Source organism: Triturus cristatus, chromosome 12, assembly GCF_964204655.1.
Source record: "Triturus cristatus chromosome 12, aTriCri1.1, whole genome shotgun sequence".
NCBI lineage: Eukaryota > Metazoa > Chordata > Amphibia > Caudata > Salamandridae > Triturus > Triturus cristatus.
The window spans coordinates 468,265,385-468,279,510 of NC_140595.1; the positions used below are offsets into that span (position 1 = coordinate 468,265,385).

Sequence of the window (14,126 nt, forward strand, 5' to 3'; positions counted from 1 at the left end):
ACTGGTTCGGAAGCTCAAACAACACTCCCTCACAATGATCCTAGTTGCTCCAACATGGGCCCGCCAACCGTGGTTCACAACCCTGTTGGAACTTTGATTAGTGCCTCTTCAAAAGCTGCACCTCTCCCCCAAAAATCTCTCAGAACCCTGGAGAGATAAGGCACCCAGATCCCAATCAACTCCATATTGGGATCTGGCTCCTGAAGTTCTAGAGTTTGGCTACCTTAATCTCCCGCCAGACTGCATGAACATCATTAAAGAGGCTAGACGTCCTACTACTAGAGCATACTATGCAGCAAAGTGGAAGCTATTTGTCATTTATTGTACAAATAACAATCTATCCGCTAGATGCTGCCATCCAAAATAATATTTATCTTTCGCATCTACAACAATGTAACCTAGCATATACATCTATACGGCTACATCTTGCTGAAATTGCTGCTTACCTCCAAAACAGACATTTGTCGTTGTTTCGAGTACCCACTATCAAACCGTTCATGGAAGGACTTAAAAGAATAATTCCACCTAGAGTTCCACCTTCTCCTGTATGGAATCTCAGTATAGTTCCCACCAGACTCATAGGACCCCCATTTGAACCTCTGCACAAATGCGAGTTACAGTTCCTTACTTGGAAAGTAGCCTTCCTGGTAGCTATCACATCACTTAGTTTGGGAATTCAAGGCATTAACCATACAAGAACCATTTTTCCAAATACACCATAGTAAAGGGGTTCTTAGGCCGAATCCAAAATTTCGGCCCAAAGTGGTAGCTCCCTTTCACCTTAATCAGTCGGTTGAACTTCCTGTATTTTTCCCTCAACCTGTCTCAGTGGCAGACCGCGCTCTCCACACGCTAGACGTTAAAAGAGCGATACTCTACTACATCAAGAGAACTAAACGTTTTAGAAACACAAAACTACTTTTTGTAGCTTCCTCCCCACCTCACAAAGGCAATCCCATTTCAAAAACAGGAATTGCAAGGTGGATTGTTAAATGCATCCAAATATGCTATCTCCAAGCTAAACGCACATGAACTATTCCCCCTAGAGCTCATTCCATACGCGAACTAGGGGCTTCTATGGCATTCTTAGGGAACATTCCCCTAGATGACATCTGCAAAGCAGCAACTTGGTCTACACCGCATACTTTCACGAAACACTATTGTGTAGATGTGCAAGCAAAGCAACAAGCTACTGTGGGCAAGGCTGTATTAAGAAAACGTTTTCAAACTACTGCAACGGATACAGGTTGCCACCGCTATGGATGAAAAACTGCTTTATAGTCCATGCTAAAGTATACAATCTACACCTCGAACGGAAAATGCTACTTACCAGTATGCATCTGTTCTTGGCTTGTAGAGCTGTAGAGTTGTATCCGAGGGTACCCACCTCCCTGGGTACCTCCTATCTGTTGCAGTATTATCTTATTTGGATACATCACATGGACATCTTTTTCTATTCTCTTACCAACTCCATCATCACTCTTTATGGCGAAAAACAATCTGAAGATGGAATCGATGCCCATGCACACTATCACCATAAGGAGTCACCTATCTCGTGACTACAAAGACTTCTGCCACACAAAAAAAAGTGCAAACATCCGAGCCCAACACCAGATGGCAATCTATGCTAGCGTATTCAACTCTACAGCTCTACATGCCAAGAACAGATGCGTACTGGTAAGTAGCATTTTCCTTTTTGCAGGTCAGTGCCCACCCCTTCCTGATGAAGAAGCAAACCGTGATAAGGAAGGTATGACCGGGGGGGAGGGGGAGAGACTAGGATCAATCTAGTCATGTGGATGAGGGGGATTAAGCCTTCCCTATTTGTTAAAAGATAAAGTAAATGGGTGGTCATCTTAAGGTCACACTCACTTGAGTTTTGATGGTCTGTTTAGAAAAAACTGTGTACTGAGAAAATAGGATTTATTTCTGTATATATTGAATGTAAAATAAATAATTGAATATGTGATTGCCTATACTTTTCAGATGTAAAATAGTCCCTCATTTATCACACTAGAGCTGCTTCCCAGAAGGCACATTAAAGCATCATATCACCAAAAGCATGACAGAGAAATACTCTTATGGGCTCATCTAAGATGTGATTGACAATGGATGAAGAGGATCACATTAAGAAACCACTGGCTGAAGGGGGCTTACAAAAAGCCTAGTCTACATTGGAAACAGTCAGTCTAGCAGACTGTCCTAGCTGACCTAAAGTAGTTGTAGCACTGGGGAGGAACACTCATAGACGTTTGAGGGGTGTAAAGCGCAGGACGACGGTCTGTGATCTACCAGTAGGTAATTCAAAGATTTAAACACCTTAATGGACTTGAAGTTGACTGTAGGATGAATCAAATTTAATGAAAGGTTATTTAGGAAGTTTATAATGGTGAAGTATTCTTTCTTTTAAAGCATATAATAGGAAACCGTTTTACAAAAATACATTTTTGTAGTGCCTGTAATTAAGATAAGTTTTAATTTGATATGAAGTGGCCTAATGTTTGTTTTGTTTGTCCTTTTTCAGATTTATCCAGCCTGAACATGAGTGAAATAGATGTATTAAAGGTACCTTCATATAGATTTTGACTGGTTCTGTCAAATTATGGTTTTATTGTGGTGTGCTTTGTATCTCAGGTAACAGATGTTGAAATGTTCTTTTTGGTCATTCATTTCAATGTGTGCAGATATCTGCCTAATTGGCTACTCAGTCAATGAAGGCATAGTCTTTCAATGGAATGTGTATACTAGTGTGTCTGGGTTGTAGAGCTTCAAAGTTTTTAGTTGAATACGTTGTGTAATCATATTTTAAACACCTTGTGTGTCTTGTTGAAAGTCTATCTGACTTTGCTTTATTGGTCTAACGGGAAATGTAAAGTGTTAGAACTGGGGGTCTCTAGTTAGCCGAGGTAGGTACCTATGACCAAATAGGGACCCTTGATTCTAGTCAGGGTAAGGGGGTACACTCCTAAAATAACCCCTGCTCACCCCCTTGGTAGCTTGGCACGAGCAGACCGGCTTATCTAGGAGGCAGTGTGTAAAGCATTTGTGAACACATACAGTAACCCAGTGACAACACTACAAATGGCCACCACACAAGTTGTAGTATAAAAAGAAGTATTCTTTATATAGTTTTAACACAAAACCATAAACAACAAAAATCCACAATACTGTACTTAAAATGCTAGAATTAGCTTAGTTCTCTTTAGATGTTAAAATGCGACACTTTGAGTTCAATGTACCTTAGGATGCGTAACGCAATACAACAAAAGTGTTGCAGGGAAGGTGATGCGTCGGTTCCCTACACGCAAGAAGGGTGATGCGTCGGGTCCCTACTGATGCGTAGGGGATGCCTTGGTTCTTCTCTGCGAGGGGAGGTGATGCGTCCGTTTCTTACTGCGCTTCCATGGCGATGCGACCTGCAACGCCGTGATGCGATGAAGATCTGGTGCAATGAAACAAAAGAAGGCGTCCTCGTCCAGATGCGACACGATGCGTGCATGCCCGACGGCCGTGCGGCGACTCAACAATGTTTCTGAGCCGCGACAGGCCCTGCTACACGCTTCCCGGTGATGTGGCTGTGTCTGATGCAACGTCGATACTCTTCTCCGGCGATGCGACGACAGCAGCTGCGGTGGCGACACGCTTCTTCGTGAATCGCGCTTCCATCTCCTTGCAACACGCAGTCCCTCAGAAAGCCCAGCACAGCAGCAGGCACTTCCTAAAGACTCTTGGGGAGCTGGTTGGTGAAGTCTGTTGTCCCTGAGACTTCAGCAGGAGGCAAGCTCTTTCTCAAGCCCTTGGAGATCCTTCACAAGTTGATGAAAGTGCACACAAAGTTCCTCTCTTCTTTCTTTGGCAGTTAGGCAGCCACTGCAGGCCAATCCCCCAAATGGCACTTCAGCTTAGGGATAGTCTCTCCTCAGTCTCTCTGGTTCCTGTCCTCAGCAAAGGTTTCTTCTTGTTTCCCAAATGTGATCTAAAGTTCTGGGGTCTGGGTCCACCTTTTTATACAGTTTCTTTGTTCTCTGAAGGCAGAGCGGCCTTTGCCTAGTCCAAACCAGTTCTGGTCAGTCCTGGAGCACTTTGTTGCCAAGACTCCTTCTTTCCTTTCACAGTGCAGGCCAGGGACATCAGACGCACCACAGGAGGTGGAGCCAGCATTGTGGAGTGAAGGCACAGCCCTATTCAGGTGCAACTCCTCCCACCCATCTACATGCAGATCTCTCTATTCAGCCCTGTGCTGACTCACCCTGTGTCTCCTGGAATCCCCCAGCCCCTGTCACTCAAACTCCAGACAAGGAATACACAATTTAGCAGAGGCAGGCTTGGATGGTTAGACAAGAAAATACCTACTTTCTGAAAGTGGTATTTTCAAACCCAGAATGTTAAAGCCAACTTCACTAAAATATTTATTTTATCATTCTGAATTCAGGCATACTAAACTTGAATTTCTACCTGGTTCCCTGAGTCAGTAGGATTATAAGGTGTAATAATCAAACTGCTCATTCTGACCTATGTGGAACAGGTAGCCTTGCAATAGTGAAAAACGAAAATGGCTGTAATTCACTTTTAGGACATGCCACACACATCAGGGAATGTCCTACCTTGTACTTACAATGCACCCTGCCCATGGGCCTACCATAGGGGTGTCTGATATGAAGAAAAGGGAAGGTTTAGGGACTGGCAAGTGGGTGCACTTGCCCAGTCAGCATGGCAGTACCAGACTGCACATAGGCTCTGCAATGGCAAGCCTTAGACACACTTTAACAGGCTGCTTCTGTGGGTGGCACAACCACTGCTGCAAGCCCACTAGCAGCATTTGGATTACCATCCCTGGGCACTCCTGGTGCACTGTACTAGGGTCTGACAGGTAAACCGATTGCCGATTATGGAATCACTGATCCATACATCAATTTACAATAGGGAGAGCATATGCACTTTAGCACTGATAAGCAGTGGTAAAGTGCCCAGAGTCATAAAACCAACAAACACAGGTCAGAAAAAATACAGGAGGAAGGCAAAAAGTTCAGGGATGACCCTGCAAAAAGGGCCAAGTCCAACATAAAGGTGTTAGTTGCCTCCCTACAGTAAAATCCTCTGTGCTCATGGAAAATTTAGTCTTAATTAACTGATGGCTCCTTTTTTTTCCTATTTGAAATTGTTTAACTTGGGCAGACTTGCATCGGACGGGTAGGTTTTTTGTCACAGTATTAGACCTCCTTAGAGCAATTCATTTTGCTCCCGCCTTGTACTCATTTTTTAATTGTTTGACGTTTCATCAAATACCTTTAAATTGTATCTTTGTGGTAATATGATTGATTTTAATCTAAGCTCAAAGGACTTGTTTATTTCTAGGGCTAAAGATTTGATTAAGATTGAAAAAAATGTCTAAAATTACATGTCGTCTTAGAGTTGGTCAGATACAATAGGCGAGTAGAAAAAGACTGTTTATTTGAACACTCACTGAACCATTAGGAGCCTTCAAAATTACAGTGAGAAAGTATTGGTATATAAGGTTGGTGAAATATGCTATTTGGGGAAGTGGAAGCAAATAGCTGTAGGGAATATAGAGTGGATACAAGCAATCTGAACTTTGAATAGTGTAACAAGTTCAAACATTCCCTTATAGCTATAAAGATGTAGGGTGAAAAACTAATACAGAACTGCAGTCTGTTATGCTGAGATTAAGAGTTCCACCGTTAAGAAGCTTATAACTAGACAAAATGTCAGTTAAAAAGATACTCATCACTTGGATTTCTGCAACTTGTTTTCAATATGCATATGTATGGATGTGCAGCCATGCGACAGCATTCTGAAAATTTTCTCAGTTTAGTCAAGGAAGCTGGCTAATGCGGTACAAGTGATCACTGTCATGGTTTTGAAAAAAATAAATCAAAGAATGATGGAGTATATTGTAGAAAGTTGGTGTTTTGCCCTACATAGAGAATGGATAATGTGGGCTACATTTGTATTTGGTTGTATCTTTTTTTTGTTTTGCCTACTTTTGTAGATTTAGGTAGACATTATGCAATGCTTAATGTAAACCTGATAAGCTTTTGCTTTTTTTTGTTGTTGGTGTGACCTAATAAAAAAGGAGCTTGTGTGAGAAAAGGATAAACCATGCTTAAACTAACGTCTGGCAGTATAGTGCATTGTATTTCAATATGAACTTAGCTCTGCAAAACAGTATGGAAAATGTATATAATGGGCACATGAGAAAAGGGTTCTGTCCGATAAACAGCTAGGGTTTTGCCTGGGAGTTGGTAGGTGGGACCTGTGCCTTAATATCTACCTCATTACACTGAAATGTTGTATTATAATTGTATTTGTATAGCGCTTGCTACCCCTGGCGAGGTGTCTAAGAGCATTTTTGGCGATTAGCATGCTACTCTGGGACTCATAGAGGATTAGTGTTGAATTAGTATAGTGAAACATGCAAGTAAATGTTAAGTGGCGGATAGGTTAGTCAGTTATCTGGATTCAGAAGGATAGCAGAAGGATAGAAGAGGAAAAAAGGTTTGTATTTATATAGCGCTTATTATCCCTGATGGGGTGTTGAAGCACGCTACTCCGGAAACCCTTTAAGGATTAGTGGTGAATTAGTATGGTAAAAATATCAAAGTAATTTGTGTGGTGTATAGAAGTCAGTTATTTGGCCTGAGAAGGATAGCGGAGGGATGAAAGGGGAAGAAAGGTTGGCATTCATATAGCACCTGTTACCCCTGATGGGTGTTGAAGCGCTTTTCTGGCACGCTACTCCGGAACCCATAAAGGATTAGTGTTGAAAATTAGTATAGTGGAAATATTAAATAATTTGTGTGGTGGATGTTATTCAGTTATTTGGATAGAGAAGGGTAGGTGGCGGGGTAGAAGAGTAAAAAGAGGTTTGTATTTATATGGTGCTTGCTACCCCTGATGGGGTTTTGAAGCACTTTTTTGGCGAGTAGCACGCTACGCTGAAACCCATAAGGATTAATGTTGAATTAGTATGGTGAAACATGAAATTAATTGGAGTGGTGGATATGTTAGTGAGTTATTTAGATTGAGAAGGATAGTGGAGGGATAAAAGAGGAATCGGTTTATTTCTTTTTTTAGTTCATAGCAGTAGGAGGAGGCTTTTGGATGAGTGAAAAGGGTTTTTGGAGGGGAAGAGTCAAAGGGAAGAGTTTAGAAAGGTTTGTTTTGGGGGATCGGTATAGTAAAAGAGGTGTCTGATGATGCACGGAGGGGTAGAGTAGGAGAGAGACTAGAAAGGGTTATTTTGGGGATCATAGTAGTGGTATGGGATAAATGAGTGGATGTAGAGGATATATTGATGTATAGTGTGCGAGATAGGGTAGTGGTTTGGGAAGAGTGGTAGAAAGACGTTTGAAATGAGTCAAAGTTGGGCTAGAAGATATATTGAGAGCAGTATAGGCTGACAAGTAGGGTAGTGCTTTGGAAATGCCAAATTAGAAGAAAGTGATAAATAAATATATATAGATCCGTAACTCCATTGAAAGTATTTAGAAGCATAAAGGAGGTAAGTACATGTAGATTAAAGCTATTGATGAGACTATGGATCTGGGGCGGTACAAATCAGGGCATTTCAAAACACATAACAAAAATAGTAGGCTAATTGCTGATGGTAATCCTTAGAAAGGTTACCAGTACAGACCACTGTTTCTAGGTAAGGAAACCTCACCCACTTATTGTGGCATGCTTCATCATTGGTAACCCTACCCAATCCTGGTAAAAAACCACTACCAGGGCCGGTTGGACCCCTCCTGAAGGAGTTCCTAACAAGGGTCTACAGGTTATAGAGAGGGATCCAGGTGATAAAATTACCTTTAGGTACACCCAAAGAAATTCCTTTTTATTCAGGGCATAAAACATGAGAAATGGTGCATATTGAGTGAGTATGAGACTCACCTCAATAGGGTTGTCACTCTTACAAAGAAATCCCCCAAAGAGGAAAAGCCTATTCTGATAGCATTGTCTGTCCAGGATGGGGGAAGGCCATCAACAATGAAGCTTGACATATTAACATCCCCAGATAATCTGACAATCACTTTGAACTATCTATAGTGATTTATAACCATTTATGTTGGATCCCAATACTACTATAAGCAGACACACACACCTCCAATTCGACAACTTCCTAAACACTCTGGAGCCCATCCATCTATTTAACTATGTTGGACAGATGTGAGGCTAACCCAGTGATGAAGCATACCACCTAGGCTGGTGGAAGGTCTCCAATTTTTTTAAGAAACCCACACTCCTTTGATCAGGTAATCCATTGCAAACCTTCTGAATCTCAATGTTATTCTTGTGTCCAATTTGCCAATTTGATTTTGTAGTATGACATGTCAGTTACTGGCTAACAAGTATAAAATATTAACGCAACATTATTCTGAGCTGTTGCTCAATCGCTGAATTTAAAAGTTTGTGTTATTAATAAATTAATTGAAATTGGGCATTGCACAGGGCTACTAGTACCTTGACAAAGGTCTAGAGGATAACTCTGTAGAAGATCATTAGAACTGTTTCTTATGCTCCCCACTGTAAATTACAGTGGCAATTCCTACTCCCCCATTTTATTCCCTAATCGAAACACTAAATTTAAAGTTGTTAATAGATAGCTCTTTGTTTTTAAATCACAACTTCTTTGAAAGAGTAATCAATAGTCAAGTGTGCCAGGGCTCTCTTACTCTATTTTCTGCACTTGGCCACAACAAACCTTCAAACTATTTCAACATTACCTTGAAAGCAGAGATGGTCCACTGAGTTGCTTACCATCGGCAGAAAACTTTTCTATTGCTTGACTCAAGGTAAGGAAGTTGCCAGTAGATTTTGACATCTTTTCCGAATTCAGCAAAAGATGTCTGTCCTCACAGCTACAGGCCATTTGCGACTGTCTTCAGTCCACATGAATATGTTCTTGTTAAGAAAGAAACCATGCTCTTAACCTTCATGGATTTCATTTGTGCTTTCGATTCAGTTCAGTCGCCCAAGCTATGGGATTTCTTAGAAGGCAGAAGGGTGCGATAGGGTCATTGTTTTCTTGGGGTTTTTTTTTCCGCTGGTTACTCTGACATATATATGCTAAGACCCGCTATGCCTCCAATGGCGATGTATCTCCGAAAATAAATGCTTTTGTCTGGGTACGCCAGGGTGGGCCCTAGTGCCTAGAAGATTTCTTGTGTAAAAATGGCAAAGATTTGGCTAAGATAGGCTCTTGGCCTGTCCCAGTCCTTTTGTATGTAGACAATGTGGTTCTATTGGCTAGAACTGCCTATGGGCTGCAGATACTTTTGGACACATTTAATACTTTAATGGTTGACCTGGGCTTGACAACTAACATTGCAAAATGATTTGACATGAAATGTGGACCTAGATTTTATAAGTCCCGGAAATTTACAATTTCAGGGAAAGAGGTTGCTAAAGTACCTAACTTCACATATCTAAGAATTCTGTTGGATGTAGCTGTTAATTGGAATTTTTTGTAAAAAAACAAACTGCTTCAATTCTAAAGAATCGTTGATTGTTTAGTTTCGCCAGGAACCTTTGTATTAATCCAGTTAAGGAATTCATCCATATCTACAAAAGTAAATGTCTGTTGGTTGGTACATTTGGCGCTGGAGTCTGGTGGTACATAGATGTTAGTACTATACAAAAGATTGAAAATAGCTGCATATGTAGGCTTCTTGCAGTTCCCCAATCCTTACCTACAATGTGCTGTCATGCCAAGGAGTGATTGGGCTTCGTTGAAGACTATTTCAAAGTGCAACCTTTTCTACTATGGTTAAGACCCTGGAGGAAACCAGGCGCACACCTTACTAAAGCAATGTTACTGACTGGATTGTCTAACATTGGATAACACCTTGTGAATTCCATGGTTAACATATTGGTTACATCACCACTGAGATAGGGGTACCAGAATTATACTCCAATCCTTGGAGCCCTGTACACCTAGCTCTTGAACACATAAAAGCTTTGTATTTTAAAACGTTTTCTAATGTGCATAGGGCTGAATTGCAGGTAAGGGACCCGGATCTACTTCAATGGAACACTATTGTGAGTCTTGTTTGGAAGGCGTACCTCCAACTTATATCAAATGAATGGTTTAGATTTCTCTTCACGAGGTTTTGTTTCAATCTCACCCACTTTTTAGTGGCGCTTCCCATTCAAGGAATGCATTTCCTGTCCCTTTACATATGCTTTTGTGATGGCAGGTCTAAGCAAAGCATGATGCAATTTATTCTCCTTAGCAGATTTTAGGCAACCCATAGGTAACGCTTTCTTATTCTCTTTTTGCATAATCCTAATACAAATTCGCATGAGGAGGCTTTTGCACTTGTACAGCAACTCGGAACTCCAGAGTAGTGTTATGTTAGATTTTGTTACTTGTTTATTGACCAGGAAGACACATTTATGATGAACTGCTGTGTTTTGTATATTGCTGTTTCACTTTTATGGTTGTTTACGCAGCCAAATAAAGTTTGACTTGACTTGTGTAGATTGTGGGAGAAATTAAACCTATGTTCTAATCAACTCTACTCACAAATATATTTTGAAGACTGTATTGATGTGCATTGGTATGTGTTAAGAGGCTAGTTATTTTACTTCAGATGGCTTCAAGGTTCTTGTAGTGAATGTTTTTTTAAGTTCCTTTATTGTTTTATCACATAAATTTCTCTGTGCTCCAAACATGGAGATCTTAACTTTAACACATTCCGCTCCCCCCCCCCCCCCCCCCCCCACCAGCTTTGGCATCCAATGTTGGGTGTATTTTATTTTACCTTTTTTTTTCCAGATTCAACTTGCATGTCTTTAGCTTGCCCTTCCTGTCTGGGTGAGTCTTCTATATCACTTTGCTCTCCCTCTCTTGGGACTAGTTGTGAGGACTGGGTTGCGGCAGCTATCTCCTGAATTATCATCCCTCAGGCCAGAAGTACCTCTGGTAGTTTCTCGTCTCTCCTAGTTTTCCTCATGTGCTCCTCTTCTGCCGTTGCCCATTCCCTAAGGTCTATCCTCCATTTGGCAATGGAGGAGCCCTGCGCAGTCAACCAATGTATTGCTATTTGTCGCTTTTGCTATTTTGATTCCTAGCATCAGAAAGCATCTAGTTGATTTATGCTTAGGCTTGCAAGGTATCGGTCCCAAAAGGCAAGTCCGCACCTCCAGAGCTATCTTCCATCCTGTCACTTTGTACTTTGTTGAGTTGATCTTGTACTTTCGTCCAATATTCTTTTATATGGGGATACTACCAGACCACATGCACACAATTGGCCTGTGTGCACAGGCATCTAGGACATTGTGGGTCGCGTGTTGTATTGATCATGTGTAGTCGTCTGGGGGAAAGATACGTCATATGTACTATGTTATACTGTATTAGCTTGAATCTAGCGCTTATCGACACCTTAGGAACTCTTCATGAATTTTCTTCCAATCTGACGGTGCCAGCAGATGTTCGCTAATCTCCTACCATCTTACTTCTAGGGCTTGCCTTGTCTATCTTCCCTCCATGCCTGGTACAGTTGGGTTACAAACTTGCACCCTCCTGCTATAGAGATCATGGTGATTAATGTTGGTGAGTGTTCCGGAGGCTCTGGGAAAGACAGCCACAGTTGTCTAGCTGTAGCAGCAATTTTCGCATTTTGCAATAATTGTCCTTCCCCTAACACATGTATCGACTGTGTCTTGGTAGGTTATAAACATCCCTTTGAGGTATAGGTCTGCCAACTATAGGCAGCCGCCCTCCTTCCATTTAACGACCGTCATCGCATGTTCTATCTGTGTAAACGGTGGTATGGCCCAAACGTCTGCCTCCGGTGCAAAGTGCTTTCTCCTGATTACCACTTTTACCGCTCTGTCCCATAGTTCGGTAAGTCTTTTCCCTTTATTAGTTGGGCGGCCAGCTGTTGATTCCGGTAGGTACCTGCCAACAGGGTTCTCTCCCAGGTGGGTTCCGTTTCCAGCCACAATATCGCGTGTTCTAGCTACAATGCCAGATAGAGTTCTAGATCTGGGATTTCCAACCCCCCTCTGTCCCATTGCCGTTTCATTACCTCCAGTCTTACCCTGCAGCGCTGCCCGTTCCATAAACACGTTAGCAGCACTTCTAAGTCTTTAAAGACCTTACGCGGGATCTTGTTGAAGGAACCCTGCATAAAATAGAGGCATCTAGGTAGTACTACCGTCTTTATTGGTGCTGCTTTACCCATAGGAGACAACTTTAGGGTGTTCCAGAAGTTGACACTCCCACGTAGTCCCTTTAGTATCCGTTCTGTGTTCAGCTCGTTAAACCGTTCTGTTCCCCTGGCAAGATGTATGCCCAGGTATCCAACTGTATCTAATTCCCAGGGGAGATATAAGTTTGTAAGTTGAGACTCTTCCCCGTGTCAGGTCTACGAATCGGATTGTGACGGGACAGCCGAGACATCACACGCAGATCCGAGACTAAAAGACAGTACGGAGTGGTGGACTCCAATATCACGTTTACCAACTGTTATCCCCTCTCAGCAGGATGAATGGGCATCAGAAACCGAGGGAAGACTCTGGTAGGCGATATCTGGAGTAGTGCCCTTTAACTGGGAAGACCCGGGGACCCAGGCCCCGCCCCTAGAGGACGTCACAGCGTGGGGAGCGTCAAAGGAGGAAGAGGAGCGGAAGAGGACGGACGGAGAGCCCAGGAGGAGAGAAGGAGACAAGCGGCGTGACGAAGTAGACTAGGTCGAGAAAGAAGTAACGGAGAAAGCGGAGAGGCCAGGAGGCTACGGATACCGCGAAGCGCACTGCCACGTTCCCAGGGGAGGAGCGTGGCTTGGACAGGTACGGGACCGGGTAGCGGGTTGGGTAGGACGGCGGGAGCATCCGCGCTAAGAGCACCGACCTTCATTTTTGTTCAATCCCCCTCTTTGGTTTGCGTCCCCGACCCCTCACCGTTTTGCAGCACTTGAGTAGATTGTCATGCACCTTTAAGGTGGTTCCTCACTCCCGGGCCCTGGTGTTAGGTCTTGGTCGCCTATACAGTGAGGCTAATATCCTCCGTTGTCCTTTCTTTCCATTGTGGGAGTCTACGACGAGCTGGCGAGGTGACCCGAGAGGCGGCTGACCTACCGGAGACGATTGGTGGGGATACCGATAAGAGCAGGAGTACCGGAGCATCACGGATCCCGCCGCATTTGCCAGAGAAAGACTGACAAGCCGAGATAAAAGAAAGCCAAGTCCAATAAAACCTTGTATACAACGATCCTGTGTAGCGTCCCTCCTTGAAGAGCCGTCACACGGATATAGCTGCGACTTTGACTTGTTAATTTCTAATCCCAAGGGTGCTGCAAAACTGTCCAGCTCTCTAATCAGATTACAGTGGACTGCATCGGGTGACGTAGATACACCAAAGCGTCATCCTCATAAAGGGAGACTACATGTTTGGTTGGCCCAATTCTTATGCCGTGTCCCTTGAGCACCGATCGTAGGTGACAGGCTAGCGGCTCCATTGCAAGGGCAAATATTAGCAGGGAGTACGGGCACCCCTGCAGTGTCCCTCTCTGATCTGGTAGGGAATGTTGCAATGTTTTAAAACTTATTGTATTGCCACAGCCTCTTTTCCCCAGCTGGTATCCACTTGAGCAACAGCTTGGTAAATGTGCCGTTCATGTCCCTGCTGTAATATTTTGTTTCTATCTTGTGCTCCCTGAACGAGGTTCTCAGAGGAGTAATGAACAACATACTTTAGTTGTCCTTGTCTGTTCTGCCTTTGTAGACTGGAGATATTTTTAGCAAATATGTGAGCTCGTATGTCCATGGTCCTATTCGGATTTAGCTTCAGTATCTTCAGGAGGAAAAGTTCTATGAATTAGAATGTTTGTTTAGTAATCCCTCCAGCAGACCATTAAGTTTACATTTTTTCCTACTATTTCTGATATTTGGGTCTTTACTGAATTTCAGTAACCTGATAACTAATATTTCTAACTCATTTAATATCAGTTTTGAGGTTGAATAAGCATTGTAATATAATACTTCCTTTTTTTTTTTCAATAACACATTTTATTCAGTTTTGTAGCGGTACAACATAGGCCAGAGGCAGACAAATCAATAAACATTTACTTTTGTCATATTCTACCAGAGTGATGATACTA

At 42.6% G+C, this 14,126-nt stretch overlaps 1 protein-coding gene across 8 annotated transcripts in view; it reads left to right on the forward strand.

The window, feature by feature from the left end:
- TDRD12 (tudor domain containing 12) overlaps positions 1-14,126 on the forward strand; it is a 3,486,095-nt gene that overhangs the window by 85,255 nt on the left and 3,386,714 nt on the right. For all 8 annotated transcript variants that reach the window (XM_085639447.1, XM_085639446.1, XM_085639448.1 and 5 more), the window contains exon 2: positions 2,525-2,565. In XM_085639447.1, coding sequence (XP_085495573.1) covers positions 2,542-2,565 — 24 coding nt within the window. In that variant the 5' untranslated portion in view covers positions 2,525-2,541. The remainder of the gene's footprint in view (positions 1-2,524; positions 2,566-14,126) is intronic.